This window comes from Lactuca virosa, chromosome 2 (genome assembly GCF_052849685.1).
Source record: "Lactuca virosa cultivar CGN04683 chromosome 2, Lactuca_virosa_CGN04683_v6, whole genome shotgun sequence".
NCBI lineage: Eukaryota > Viridiplantae > Streptophyta > Magnoliopsida > Asterales > Asteraceae > Lactuca > Lactuca virosa.
This window is the reverse complement of record NC_136427.1, coordinates 313,099,087-313,114,542: the sequence shown is the minus strand read 5'-3', so window position 1 is coordinate 313,114,542 and position 15,456 is coordinate 313,099,087. Positions and strand designations below refer to the sequence as shown.

The 15,456-nt window shown below is 33.6% G+C and overlaps 2 protein-coding genes and 1 non-coding gene across 10 annotated transcripts; 2 read left to right on the top strand and 1 right to left on the bottom strand.

Moving 5' to 3' along the window:
* The first annotated feature begins 1,305 nt into the window (after nucleotides 1-1,305).
* LOC145161705 (En/Spm-like transposon) lies at nucleotides 1,306-4,359 on the top strand. 3 transcript variants are annotated; one of them, XM_079081303.1, is made up of 8 exons: nucleotides 1,306-1,507; nucleotides 1,908-2,124; nucleotides 2,332-2,544; nucleotides 2,640-2,754; nucleotides 2,871-3,096; nucleotides 3,173-3,682; nucleotides 3,763-3,982; nucleotides 4,056-4,359. In XM_079081303.1, exons 2-8 carry the CDS (start codon nucleotides 1,930-1,932, stop codon nucleotides 4,098-4,100), a joined length of 1,524 nt encoding a protein of 507 aa, XP_078937429.1. In that variant the 5' UTR covers nucleotides 1,306-1,507; nucleotides 1,908-1,929; the 3' UTR covers nucleotides 4,101-4,359. The 3 variants fall into 3 exon arrangements, with proteins under 3 accessions (XP_078937429.1, XP_078937428.1, XP_078937430.1); XM_079081302.1 differs by having other exon boundaries at nucleotides 3,161-3,682; XM_079081304.1 differs by lacking the exon at nucleotides 1,908-2,124 and having other exon boundaries at nucleotides 3,161-3,682.
* Nucleotides 4,360-8,133: 3,774 nt separating this feature from the next.
* Nucleotides 8,134-8,205, bottom strand: TRNAQ-CUG (transfer RNA glutamine (anticodon CUG)). Its single transcript has one exon. It is a non-coding gene; the product is annotated as a tRNA-Gln (tRNA).
* Nucleotides 8,206-8,669: 464 nt separating this feature from the next.
* LOC145161703 (CLP protease regulatory subunit CLPX1, mitochondrial-like) lies at nucleotides 8,670-13,438 on the top strand. Of its 6 annotated transcripts, none has more exons than XM_079081298.1 (16): nucleotides 8,670-8,763; nucleotides 9,347-9,862; nucleotides 10,099-10,157; nucleotides 10,393-10,493; nucleotides 10,610-10,689; nucleotides 10,766-10,816; nucleotides 11,291-11,365; nucleotides 11,457-11,534; nucleotides 11,667-11,723; nucleotides 11,897-11,967; nucleotides 12,046-12,145; nucleotides 12,246-12,350; nucleotides 12,440-12,502; nucleotides 12,578-12,700; nucleotides 12,835-12,993; nucleotides 13,083-13,438. In XM_079081298.1, exons 2-16 carry the CDS (start codon nucleotides 9,356-9,358, stop codon nucleotides 13,122-13,124), a joined length of 1,671 nt encoding a protein of 556 aa, XP_078937424.1. In that variant the 5' UTR covers nucleotides 8,670-8,763; nucleotides 9,347-9,355; the 3' UTR covers nucleotides 13,125-13,438. The 6 variants fall into 6 exon arrangements, with proteins under 6 accessions (XP_078937424.1, XP_078937425.1, XP_078937422.1 ...); XM_079081299.1 differs by having other exon boundaries at nucleotides 8,683-8,705; nucleotides 10,393-10,460; XM_079081296.1 differs by having other exon boundaries at nucleotides 8,685-8,705.
* Nucleotides 13,439-15,456: the final 2,018 nt, after the last annotated feature.

Below are 15,456 nucleotides of genomic sequence, written 5' to 3'. Positions count from 1 at the left end.
AAGTTGATGAGAAATGGAAAAAGATATGATGGTGATGATGATGTTGAGAGTTTGTGTATTATATTTGCATTTTGCAGGAAGGAGCAATTGAAATTTCAGAGGCTATACTTGAGGAACGTGCGAAAACAGTAGAAGATTGGCATCGAAATGCTGCTGCTCGTGCTAGATACATGAAACCAGCAGCACCAATTACATGTGCTACTTTTGCTCAGGATGTTTTGGAGGGAAGGGCCAAAGTATCACAGCCACACGATCACAAACACCAACAACCGCTGTTGTTTGGGCCGACTAGTCTTGTGCGACCCGGTGGTGGTACAAGCCACATGGAAAGGATTGCTGCATAGGTTTTCCAACCCGGTCACAGGTATCATATTTTTAATGATTGCAATTACCAATTTTATTTTATATGAATATATTGATTGATGATATGTGTTTCAGAATGCCAACAATGAGCATAGAAGAAGCTGGGTTGAAGGAGATGGATATGATGAATAAATGGAAAAAGATGACTGCTAAGATGATAGAAGAAGCCAATACTTCATGGCATAACGACAAGTGGAAGCCCAGAGCAGGTGGTGTTGAGGATGATGATGATGATGAAGATGAAGATAGGGCAAGAGCTTTTGATGACTGGAAAGATGAGAACCCTCGAGGTGCAGGCAATTCAAAGCTCACTCCCTGTGGCTAGCTTTGCTTTTCTGAATATTGCTGCTTCATGTTGTACATGTCATGTCATTCATAATCATTAAGGCAGAGTATATGGAGATTGGTGGATAGATTATATATTTTTGCTATGTAGATTAATGATGAAGGAATAAACAGTATAAAAGATTATGTTATGCATATCACAAAGCTGTCTACTTTATACAACCAGTATTTCCAAGGAAAACCATACCCAAAAGGTCTCTACAACATAATGCCACTTGATCAGTAAATAGGATGAGATCACTTTGGTAACATCAATATCAATCTGATTAGCATCATGAAATAATTATAATCATCTGGTGGCTATTTATCAATAAAATACAGTTAAGCTTTTGTAAAATTTCACCAAACACTTTGCAATCAAATAAAAGTTTTTTTTAGACCTTATGGTTGTGTAAAGATTGGGGTGGGTGATTGTGATCTTTGTTGATCGACTTAACATATTAAAAATATTATAAATTGGGGATCAATTCGGTAAAATGCAATAATTGGAAGTACTAAGAATGTCCGTTGAAAAAGTTGTAGAATCAGCTTTGTCCAACCGCTGTAATTTGAAGGGAATTTTCGTAATTTACTCTTAGAAACTTGAAACACCCCCAGACCCAAACCCAGACCTATATGCAAAGCAAAGCAAAGCAAAGCAGTGCAAAAAGGGCAGTTGGTGACGATGAACAAGTCTTCAACTACAAAGTAACATTTGCACATTCTGACTGTGCGTGCGAGAGACACACAAATTCACAGTCTTCGCAACCCCGATTCATTTCGACTTTCGAGCATCATCATGTTTTCACCTAACCAACAGGTATCGATTTTCCGTTAGGGCTCGCATATCTTCTTGTTTGTTCAACATAGTCGATACTTTTTTTTTTTTTTTAAATCTTTTGGAAAGATATTGAAATGTTTTCTAGGTTGAAATTTTGTGTAGGAGTGAGTATACGACAATTGCTTCGTTAATTAGTAGGATTGGTGCTGGGGGCTATATTTAATTTCCGAATTTTGTATCTCTTCATCTTCTCCTTCTTCTTCGTCTTCTTCCTTGAGAAGGGGAAAACTAGATTGTAGTCCCCCTCCTCCCTTTTTCACCGCACACACACTCCCATTTTTCAAAATGTTTGACCGTTGAAATATATATATGGCTATAAATATAAATATATACTTAACCCTTCATTTATTATTTTCACATCCTATTCCTCCCCCTTCAGTATTCTATAACACACAACACAAATGTCGTCGTCATCTTCTTCGTCTTCTTCTTCTTCATCATCGGATGACTGGGTGATGAAGGCAACAATGTTTGCCGCAACAATGGTAAAAGAAACAATCAACATGTTGGTTGATGAAGCCGAAAGTTCACGTAAAAGAAGAAAAAAATCTGCTTTATGCAGAGATCGTGAAGCTGCACAGAGACATGATCATCTTGTACGTATAATTATTTGGTAAATTAAATTTTAAATATGTATTCAAAATTAAAGTTAAAAAAGTTAGTGAGCCTAATTGCATGCTTCATATACAAGTCAAAGTGGGAATGCAAAACAGCTTGTAGTTGTAAAGGAGAGCAGGTGTGAGATGAAATTGTTTGATCCAGATTTAGAATGAATATTCAGAAACATTTATTCTTACTTTCAGATGCCAGCAGTACATGCACAAGCAAAGCTGTTAAGTGTACAAGTTCCTTCACCTTCACCTTCACCTTCACCAACGCCAACCAACTATGCTGCTGCTGCTCAGAATGACTCATACTCACACTCACCTTATGCTGCTGCTGCTAATGTCATCCATGGAATGCCAAACCCAAACCCTGCATTTTCTCACGCAGAATCACTCGTCTCTTCTTCAAAGGTTGTAAATTCCAATCTTTTAATCAGTTTTTATCAATATTATGGTGGAATATTTTTTTGTATCTTAACACTTATGCTGCTTATTTATCTTTGCAGAAGCTTGAGGATGAACTGCTTTTGCTAGGACGGAATATAAAAGATCATGAAGAAAACATTGAATATCTAAAGACTCAAATAAGCAGCTTAGATGACCAGATTACAGATATTCAAGGTTTTTATCTTTTTCTTTAAATAGCCATATCTGTTCAGTATCCCCTTTTCTTTCTTTCTTTTTTTCTTGAAAAAAAAAAAAGAAATTGTTTCTCATGTCATGTAAATATCTGTTAGTTACTCTTGGAAAGAAACATTCATCAAGCCCACATATGACAGAAGATAAGGATCTCTCTGAGCAGGCAACAGTTGAACATATAATGCAGCATCATAATAAATCCGCTGCTTCCATTGTATGCCAATTCAAGTATCATGGCGCTCATGATGATCATCCAGCTGCTATTAAAGATGTTGTAGGTGTTGTTGCAACTCTTGGAAAAGTTTATGATGATAAACTTAGCAGGTTAGTCACATTGTAGATATATATATATAGTTTTGTAGATGAAATATTGATATGAAACTTGTAGTATGGATGGCAGGCTTCTATCGGAGTACCTTGGGGTGGACACCATGTTAGCATTAGTTTGCATGACATATGATGATGGTGTTAAAGCTCTTGAAACTTATGACACAGAAGGCGCTGTAAGTAAAAGCTGTGGGATTTATGGGGTTGGAGGTTCCGGTTTCATGGAAGGGCGATTCAATGTGATCTGTCTTGAAAATCTGAGACCATATGTAGGGGAGTTTATGGCTGATGACCCACAAAGGAGGCTTGCTCTTGTCAAACCAAAGCTACCCAATGACAGATCTCCACCAGGGTTTCTAGGGTTTGCTGTAAATATGATCCATATTGATATTCCACATCTCTCGTCTCTCACAAGCAATGGATATGGTCTTAGAGAGACTCTTTTTTATAGTCTCTTCTCAAGGCTGCAAGTTTACAGAAGCAGAGCACATATGCTACAGGCACTCCCTTGTATATCTGATGGAGCCATATCACTTGATGGTGGGATCATAAGGACCAATGGTGTCTTTGTTTTTGGCAATATGTAAGAAGAAATTAGATGCTTATTTGTTTGTTTTTATCAAGATGTTAAATTCTTAGTTTGTTTGGTTGTTCATCTGATAGGGAGAAGGAGATGGATGTTAGATTTGCAATAAGTAGTTATCTGCCTGAGAATTTGGTTGAAATTGAAAACAAGTTGAAGGAGTTGAAATGGGAAAAGGAAACACTGGTGGAAACACTGCAAATTGAAGAACCAATCTTGGCAAATATTCGCTACACTTTTGAATTTAAGAAACAGGATTTTGTCAGGTTCATGGCCCAATGCTCACCGTATGCTATGCAGGTAAATCAACATCCTTTCTCAACATCTTTAATTCTTCATCTCCATAAAAATTTCTTTCTCAAATGTTATGCAGTACCCAGTTCCAGCAACTCCAAGAAGATCAACGCCTAGATCATAACTGTTTGCTGAATGAAGATTTTAGTTTGATGTCATTCAAATTGTAGGTTAGGTTATGCAAGTCTATGATTTTGTGTGTGTGATAAAGGGCAGCCAAGCCAAGTAGTGATTCTTATTTAGTTTGTTGTTTGCCCAACATAACCATAACATACATCTGATTGAAGCATGTTTCTGCATAGGACAACATGTTGTACATTGGTGGACCCAAAAAAATTCTAGTTTTGGGGGTAAAAAGATTTCCCAGTGTTTTTTTCAAACAAGATTTGGTCTTTATTTTTTATTTTATTAAGTAATTTAACCACTTTTTAATGTGTATTTGAAAAAAATAACCCAAATTTTTATTTTTTGCAAAAATAACCATTTTGTCTGGAATGAGGCATTCTTGACGAAGAAAAAATATTTTTTTGACCAACTCTGGAATGACATTCTGGATTCCGGACCAAAATTCCGGAATATGAGCAGTACTCCGGAATGCCTAATTCTGGAGTACTGTTCATATTTCGGACTAAAATTTCGGATTTCGGAAAAAAAAAAACTCCGGAATTTCAAGAACAATTTCGAAATCCGAAGAACAATTCCGGAATTTCAAGAAAAAAAAAATCATTTTTTTGCTTAATTTAACAAAAAATTAAACAAACATAATAATATGAACTATATACAATATAAGTGCATAAAATTAGACATTTTATTGAAAAACGATGACATTAAACATTACAAAATGTAGCATTCAGAATCCCAAAAAAACAAAATAATTTCTTTGAAAATTAAAAATTAAAAAAAAATTGAAAAAAGATGAACAGTACTCCGGTATGAACAATATTTCAGAATTAGGCATTCCAGAAAAATAGTTATTTTCAAAATGTGAAAAAATATGGTTATTTTTTTTGAAAACCTCGTTTATAATGGTTAGTTTACTCAATTTTCATTTTTTATTTATTTTATTATAATGAAAATATAAACATAAATAAGGTCTTATTTTTTTACATTTATTCCAAATCTTTGACATAACCCAAAAAGTTAAAACCAAATTGGTCTCTTTTACTTATTAAGCAAATGTCAAAAAACACAACAAGTTTTTTACCTTTTCGATTTTGACACTATTAAATGTTCTTAATTTGAACATCGTGTTTTTCAGTTTTGTTTGGTTTTGATCATTTTTTCGGTCAGCGGATGCAAGAGGATGTGACTTTTTTGATGGTGTGGCGTTGACATGACATGATGATATGTCACTGTTAATATTGAAAAAAAAAAACTAAAGTAGTGATTTTTGTGAAAACTATAATGTGTGTCAAAATAAAAAAAAAATAATAATAAATAATGCCCTTTGTTACATTTACCGGTAAAAAAAGTACAATCAATATTATGGGTTAAAAGTGTTACCTTAAAGATGAAATTATTGAATAAAACATGGCCACCAAAATACACACAAAAGGCTTAGTTCTAGGAAGTGTTAACCTAACAAAAGGCTTAGTTCTAGGAAGTGTTAACCTAGCTCCCTCTTCCATAACAACTCGAGTTATATCTCTTTTTTGACCAACCTTCCATTTGAAGCACTAAACCATCACGCTCAAACCACTTGTGCAAGTTGCATCGCCATTGGCATCTCATGAAACATTCATCTTTCGTTACTTAACAACATCTAGAAGTGTTGTCCTTTAACATTTTCCCGACCCCTTATCAATTACATACACTAACCCTTTGTACATGGGGTTATTGCTCATATACAAGGGGTTATTGCTCATGTAGAAAGGGTTAATGCATATATATGGTTTATTCATTATTCAGATAAAACCAAAATTTCAGGATACTCATTAATATAATAAAAGTTTTATATCGACGTAGAGAGTAAACGAGCAACAAGCTGTGTCGCAACCCTTTTTTTGGATGACAAAACTTATTCTTTTTTAAAATCAATATTCATAGATCTTGGGGTCATAACATTACTATGCATGAAACGTTGGACTCTGTTGAGGAGCTCCACATCATCTGGAGCAAGGAAACCAAAAATATCAAATGTAAAAGATATAAACGTGTGTTGACTGTCCATGTACGCTTTCTCATGTTTTGCCACTTTGCATGATGCAACTTTTAAAGCAACGTGCCCCATAGTCAAAACACCACTTCCCAAGCCCACAAGAGAACCCATGTTAGATCTACACATACATGCTTCTTTCCAGCCCATCAAAAAAACTAAAATGTCAGCTGGTCTAAGTGTTGATCTTCTTTCCAATTGATCAGTCAGAAAGTTCACATGTGCCTTTTTCTTGGCAGAAATCCTGACACGCCTAAATACGTCGAAAAGAATATCTCTAACCAAATCATGTCGGTACTTGAAACTCGGGAACTCTCTACAATGAACTTCATGCTCCTCAAAGGAGTCTAAGCATGCCTTGCAATAAATAGGGCATGTCTCTAATTATACAATTTGGATTGAACTATATGGTTCAAATATCTGTATTTCTGAATTGGTTATAACTGAAACCGAATTATTATTTTGGATCCCGGATTGGTTTTGGTTACAAAATAAGAACTGAATAGTCCAACCAAACCAAATAATATGTATTTTATTTATTTTGTGCTTTTGATATACATTTAGTTAGTTATTAAGATATTATCATTGTTTTTTTAAATAAATTAGAAGTCATATCTAAAATAAAATACCTTAATTAGTATAAGTTTTAATTCACAAATTAACCATTTGCTTTTATTTCTTTCACCTGGTTCATTAAGATGTCATCACATGAAAAGTTTTTGGATTTAAACTTTAAAAATCTAGCTTATTAATGTTAAAATTATATATTCTTTTTAAAATTGCTTGAATCTTGAAAACCAAATAGCAAAAACTGATCCAATCGAGTTATAGTTTGGTTAGTTTGGATTGAATTTTAATATAGTTTGAACTATTTAGATTCATGTTTTTAATTTTTTTTAATCTTGAATAACGAATAGCAAAAACCGATCTAATCGAGTTATAATTTCGTTGGTTCGGATCAGATTTTTAAAATAGTTTGGACTATTTAGATTCATGTTTGTTTGTTTTTTTTTGAATCTTGAAAACCGAATAGTAAAAAAATGATCAAATACAATTATAGTTTGGTTGGTTCGGGTCGGATTTTAATGTAATTTGGACTATTTGGATTCATGTTTTAAAAACCAAAATTAATTTGGATTCACTTGTTTGGATCGGATCGTACCGATCCATTCAAACGAACATCCCTAGCATGTAATTGATAGGGGTTGTTGCTCATCTACAAGGGGTTGATGCTTGTAACTATAAGGGCCACCCGTTAAAATTGAATATAATTGAAAAATGCGATGTTCGAAGTGGAAATAAAACTAACTGTCAAAATCTAAAAGGTAAAATCTTAGTGTCTTTTGTAACATTTTGCCTTTCAATTCTAACATTTTGTTATAAACCTTACAAAAAAAAATTAAAGTTTAATATCCATAGGACATTTAGTTACTTTCTATATTTGATGCTATTAAAGAGAATTATAAAAACATAAACATATTAAACTAATATAAAAATATATTAACTAATATACAAAAGTAAATGAAACCGTTGCGTTTATAATCTGAGAAAAATCTTGATATATCTGATTATCCGTAATAGATGTAGTAAGGGCTACCGAGCGATATGAGATCGATCGTGGTTCGAGTTAATGATCTATTAGGTTTGTCATTTACTTTTTGAAATTTGTAGATATTTTATACATTAGATTTTTTACAAAAAGACCATATTAAATAATAATATTTTTTTTCTAAACAAAATTATTTGAAGTGTTCTACTTGTTTGAATATGTTATAGAGTATATCTTAAACGACCAAACTTACAATCATCATTCCTCTACAAATAGTTTTCTTTGTTTTAGTTGATAAATCTACAGCCGATAAAATACAATTCAATTCAATCCAGTTTCATATAATTAAAATAACCTTTATTTTGTGGTAGTTTAAATTAAAATAACATGTATATAATATTATAGGAAAAAGTGATTTAATTTAGATGCAAGAGAAGGGGAATACAAAAGCAAAGGTTCTACCGAGAATTGAACTCGGGTTACTGGATTCAGAGTCCAATGTCCTAACCGCTAGACCATAGAACCTATTTATTTACTAAGTTGTAAATATTTATTATAACATGTTTAAATAAGATACAAAGATAGTAGTTGGTACTCGTCAGATTTTACCCAAAATATGAAATATAACACCATCCCTTGTTTAATAATTGAGCTTTCCATATAAATCTAGATTATATAATGCAGATTTGTCATCTATTGATGATCTAAATTTGATAAAAAAAAAAAAATAATAAATAAATTCTATTTTCAAAGTTAACGAAATCCTCACTTTTTCTTATTTAACTATTACAAGTTCTAGTTTTTGTTTGTATCTTTACTCATCAATTTGTGATGGCCATCCATTCTAAGAGTTGGATATTTTGTGTTCCTTCCGTGGACAATGTGAATGTACCCTGTGAGATGCATAAAGTACATGTCATCAAGATTCCGAATCTAAAATGAAAAGAAAACACCACATAATTTCAGTTTCATACGAGGAGAAATTTTGCAACTGTTAACCTTTTATTATTAGACTTAAACGCATGGTATGGAATCATTCATCGTTGTAGTTTGTTTTGTAATCAGTATTTGAGAGAGATTAGGGTAAGATTACCTATTTTTTTTTTTTTTTTTTCTTTTGAAAAAGAAAAACTGAATATTTTGTTGCGTGAAAGTTATAAAAAGGAATTCAGGTATATTACACAAGACCGTTGTTGTAAACTATTACCAAAATTAGTATTATTAATTTTTTTTTTACGACATTTGTCAATCTTGCTGTTTCCACTTTCCATCTGATCTTGCTTGTCGTAGTCGTTTGTGCCTCTACATTCTGCTCGCCCTCACAATTCACAATCCACACAATTCACAATTCACAAACAAAAAAAGAAAAGGAATCCAAGATTATCTTCTAGGAATCCAACATTCACATTCACCTTCATCCATGATTTTACTCTAATCAAACCCCCTCAATTTTTTCTGTAAAACAATTAATCGGATTTGTTTTTGGTCGGTTGGTGTTCTTTCCCATCCCCATTCGCAAAGACCCAAAAATTTCCCCCCGAAATGTTTCTGTTATTGTTAATTTAGGTCTAGCTTCTCGTCTCTCAATCCCATTTATTTTATACCTTCATTCCCACAAAAGTTTCCTTAACAAGATCGACCTTTCTTATTGTGTTTTGGGTTTCAGTCACCCGTCATGGCTGCTGCTGTTCTAAGATCAAAATCATCCAGAGCCACAGCTTCTTTATCATCGCTCTCACACTTGAGATACTGTTTGCTAACGCACGATCTTCACACTGGTCCTCTTCCCAATTTCCATCTCACTTGTTCGAGGCCCGCAACAACCAAATTAGATGAATACCAATCTGATAAACCCTTTTTGGTCGCAGGAGAATCTGTTGATAAGGGTTATGGATTTTTAAAGAGTAATAGTAAGTGGAGATTAAGTAATATGTATGGTGGTAGTATTGGTGGTGGCGGTGGCGGTGGTTTTGGAGAGCCGCCTGAGGTCTGGCAACCTCATGGAGATGGTGGTAAGATTGTTCCATTGCCCGGTGCGGGTAACCCAACAACCGACGGGTTCGGGTCAGGTTCTGGAGATGGGAATTGGGGAGGGTCTAATTTGGGTAACAGTTTCCCAACTCCAAAGGAGATCTGTAAAGGACTTGATAAGTTTGTTATTGGTCAAGAAAGAGCTAAAAAGGTTATCCTTCTTCTATCAGTAATGTTCTGGTGGCCTAAAATAAATTTTGTTTTCTTGTGATTTTGATATAAATGGCTCTTTACCATTTTGAAATAAGGAAGCATATTTATGTGGGAATAGTTTACTCAGTAATGCAGTTGGAATAATTTGAAAAAAGAATTTGTGTATTTGCTCCTAAATATTTAGCTGGATATGAAAAGATGTGTGCTTATAATTCCATTCATATATACATACAGGTGCTGTCAGTGGCAGTTTACAATCACTACAAGAGGATCTTTATGGACAGCTCACAAAAGTAAGCACATTGTTCCCTGTGTTGTTTGATTTGGAGAAAGCAATCTGTTTGTTCCATTTTGAGTACGAAAAAGTGATGAGCAAGGACTATATATATATATATATATATATATATATATATATATATATATATATATATATATATATATAAAATTAGTGGAATGTGGAGCATGGGGAGAATAGTTTGTGGTAAATGCTTCTGATATACTCCATGTTATTACAACTTGCAAAGTTAGGCCTGCAGGAAATTCAAGAAATGACAAGGGGAATGGTGTGGATGGTGAAACAGTAGAACTTGAGAAAAGTAATATTCTTGTAATGGGCCCAACTGGTTCAGGTAAATATATATATATATATATATATATATATATATATATATATATATATATATATATATATATATTTAATGATATTAGAATTGTTTTTCCTTACACCTGCAAATATTGATGACAGGGAAGACACTGCTTGCAAAAACATTGGCGCGCTTAGTGAACGTTCCCTTTGTTATTGCAGATGCTACTACACTTACTCAGGCAAGTATTCATTCATTTAGGGGTTATGATTGATTATGTGTGCATTTCAGCTTTCATACATGTTTTTGATTTGCAGGCTGGCTATGTTGGGGAAGATGTGGAATCTATTCTATACAAGCTTCTCACAGTATGTCACTTGTACCTTTTCTTACCACCAATTTCTATACCCTTTAGTTACAATTTTGCTTTTTTCATACTAGAATCAGACGAGTTAATTGCAAGAAATAGCAATGTACTTGCATTTATTGGTTTATTATAGGCATAGCAATCTACAAGCACTTGTTCCTATTACAAGAATGTACTTTGAAAAATCTACCCAATAATACTAATGTCATCTAAATAATAAGTACAAACCAATTTTCACTGCTACAGTCAGGTTGATTTTCAAAGTATAATGTCTAATAAGAAAAAAAAATTGAAAGTCGAATGTGATAGTTGGGTAGATTTTGTCAAAGTACAATACCCTAATAAGAAAAAACTGAAAGTAGAATGCTGTAATTAGATTAATTGGAAGTAGGACAGACAAATAAATGAAAGTATGTTGCATTTATCCTTAGATCTATGATCTATCTGATTAATTTATAACCTATTCTTACTTCAGGTTGCTGATTATAATGTAGCAGCTGCTCAGCAGGGCATCGTGTATATAGATGAAGTTGACAAAATTACAAAGAAGGTTTTGCTGAAAAAAATAATAATTAATAATTAATAATAATACTCTCAGTTTGATGTGTTGTCTTAATTTGTTGCATTGCATCATATGATAGGCTGAGAGTCTTAACATTAGCAGAGATGTCTCGGGTGAGGGTGTGCAGCAGGCATTACTGAAGATGCTGGAAGGGACTGTATGTTGTTGCTTTGCTTTGCTTTATGCTACACATTTTTTAAACATTGTTTCCAGTCCACACTAATGCTATATTATTTATTGCTAGCATAGCATACCATAGCATGTTATGTTGAAAATTAATGTATTTCAGGTTGTCAATGTCCCTGAGAAGGGTGCACGGAAACATCCTAGAGGAGATAACATTCAGGTAACTCACACTCTTATATGACCAAAAAAGTTCAACATTTTGTCATGTTCTGTTGTTCATTCATACATTGGTTTTCCTAGTTTATTCTATTAATATATATATATATATATATATATATATATATATATATATATATATATATATATATATATATATATGTATTTTTTTTGCAGATTGATACGAAAGATATTCTGTTCATATGTGGGGGTGCATTTATAGATCTTGAGAAAACCATTTCTGAAAGGTATATATGTATATTAATTATTTTAATAATAATAAAAATAATGTGGTTTGTCTTGGGTGATGTTATATTTCAACTCAGACGGCAAGACTCTTCCATTGGTTTTGGGGCACCTGTCCGTGCAAACATGAGAACCGCAGGCGTTACAACTGCTGCAGTCACTTCATCTTTGTTGGAAACTGTAAACCATCTTTATCTTTAGTCTTGACCCTTACCTTTCATATTGGTTGGTTTGGAGAACTTTATTATTATTATTATTATTATTCTTTTTTTTCTTTCAGGTTGAAAGTAGTGATCTCATTGCTTACGGATTGATTCCTGAATTTGTTGGACGCTTTCCAATTCTTGTCAACTTATTAGCTCTTACAGAGAACCAACTTGTCCAGGTAGGTAGACTTTGGTCAATAATACTCATATCTTGCTTAATAGTATATCAATCAGATCAAGTAAAAAACAAACAATAAATATTCTGTAGGTGCTAACCGAGCCAAAGAATGCGTTGGGGAAGCAATACAAGAAATTATTTCAGATGAACGGGGTAACTTCTTGCATCCTCAAATATCACTTGTATATTTTGACTATTAGCAAATATCACTTATATTTTTTTTTTTAGGTTAAGCTTCATTATACAGAAAGTGCATTGAGACTAATTGCGAAAAAAGCCATAACCAAAAACACTGGTGCTCGGGGTTTAAGGTCCTTGTTAGAGAACATTTTGATGGATGCCATGTACGAGGTTTGTTGTGAACCTTATTACTCCTACTCTTAGGTCTTGTTTCTTTTTGCTTGACTTAATACAGAAAGAATGAAATGGCTTGATAGAGAAAGTCACAGATCGTTAAGTCCTCATTACTTAAAACTCCATTGCAGATTCCTGATGTAAGAACAGGAAAGGACATAATAGATGCAGTTGTTGTTGATGAGGAGGCTGTGGGAGTCCAAGGACAGGGTTGTGGGGCCAAAATCTTGTATGGTGAAGGGGCACTGGAACATTATCTATCACAGCATGATAATAATAAAGATTTAGAGGTAGGTGAAGCTGCCATTGTATTTAATACAATCTGTTAAACATTGTATTATTAAATTAAATTAAACATAACATGTTTGTTTCTTTGCAGGCGGATGGAGAAGCTGAGCTGCCATCCATTGCTGCATTGTAAATTGTCTTCTTCATTGATAGTAGCCTCACATGTGTTATGTGTACTGTACAGCATAATAATAGATTATATAAAGTTGTAATAAGAACCAGTTCTGCAGCAAAACCAGCACCATCTCTCATCTCTAGTCTCTAGTATGTATATATATATATATTAAGATATGATCTTGTAGCATGTTGGCATTCCCTTTACATCAATCTAGCTACTGTATAAATAGAACCTACAAAATAAAACTCAACTCTATGCATGTTAGGAACATGCCCAACCTTGTACACCTTTGTGGATGGAACATGAATTTGTAATTTTTGTTCATTTGACATCGGTCTTAGTTTAATGTAAGGATGTCAAGATCAAGATCCTACATAAGATCGATTTTCGCTTTACAAGATCGTGATCATAGGATTGAACTGGGACCAAAATAATTTAGTTATAAGTTTAAATTATGAAAAATACATACTAATCAATTAGTTTTACAACTTACTAGACCTCTATTGGGCTCTCACCTCCAATCCACCCTTCAACTTACTAGACCTCTATTCTGTTCTTGTCACCATTAGCGCCTACAAGAATTCTATCCATACACATTTTCAGAAAAGAAAGCAGCAAGTACTTGTAAAAATCATCAATCATATAACAATTACATCAATAAAAACACTTCATAAGTCAAGTAACTAGGCATAAAACCAAAACTTTTCACCGATTTGCATTCAAACAAAATCCATATACAGATAAACGAAGTACGAACCAAAATATGGATATGAACCAAAATGTGGATGCCATGAAACAAAATGGAGTTTGATTTGGGCATAATTTGGGGGTGTTGGTGGTGGGTAATGAGAAGAATGGTGATAGGCCGGGACTTGGGGTTAATCGCCGAATGCTCCAGGTGTTGTTCAACATCAGATTTGATTACTTCTCCATTTTTTCGATTTGGATAGTTTGGGGTTTTCATCTTCATCAGATGGTGGCTCCGGAGCAGAGTCTGAGCAATGCTAATTTCGGCATGTCCAGTAGCTCCGGCAACAAACACCGTATTCGGATCCTTACGTCTACCAAACAAAGAACCCGAAGATGATGGATTACTCACAACTGGAATCAACGATTTCATATCAGAAACCTTCCTGAAGTCGAAATTGAACCGAAATCGATTCTCGGTTTCACCTTCTCCGACAGAAGATACATAAGATTTCTTCGCACATACGATTAATCTCCCAGGGTTTTTGAGTGAGCGAGACTGGTGCGAGGTGTAGTGGCAAGGAGAAATGAGTTAGAGGTGAGAGTCGGACATGTATATTACCTTTGAATCCGGTTGCAGGTAACAAAAGGGTATTTTAAAACATGGAAATAAGAGTTTATTACTTTAATATGCAAAAAAAATAGTTTAGTGACCTTTTAAAACAAACGGCAAAAGTTTGATGGGCTAATATGACATTTGCCCAAAGTTTAAAATGTTCATGATAGTTAATACATATCATATTCAATTTACTCTAACAAAACAAACGGTGCATTATATCATTTCTCTATTCTAAATCCAAATCATCTTCTTTTACATGTCTATTCCACAACCTACACTTACACTTAATAGTTACGGTGAAATGAAAACATTACATAAGACTAAAATAGTTGATTTTAAATTCATAAATATAAGAATAAGTAATAACAACTCACACAATTAATCTTTTATAGCTCTTTAAAGAAAGTCAACATCTTCACTACCAACAACCAACAAGCGTTTGAGGCTGACTTGAACTTGAACTTGAACCATCAAAGGTGTTCGTCAACTCTTCATTTGTAATTTTGTATGATGGTTAGAAGAGTTCTCTTCAGGAATCTGCAATGGAATTTATATGAATGTTTCAAGGATGATTAGAAGATTCATCTTTAGTAATCCACTCCTTTGTTACATTTTAGGGATTTCAAATAACAATATAACTTGAATGTTTCAAGGATCATGATTGTATTACTTTATGAAATCTATACTTCGTCCCTATAGTCTGGGGTTCACGAATTCAGAAGTGGGATAATCCAAGAACTTCACTTCTGATTACATGCCTAATCAAAATTAGAAACACAAAATATCTGTTGTGATATGTTTTTATAGAGACAGAGAGATGCTATGATGAAATTTCAAGTATGAAATTTTGTAACCGTTTTCTGTAACATTCAACGTCCTTTTATATAAGGAAGAAGGTGGTCAAATGGTAGTTACACACCAAATTGGCGCCAAAAAGGGTGGTTAAGGGTAGTTATTAGACAAAACTGCAACCTACATCATGATGATGTCATCAGATTTTTGGTGGGAAATACATGTTCGATCATCTTTCTAATAGATTGA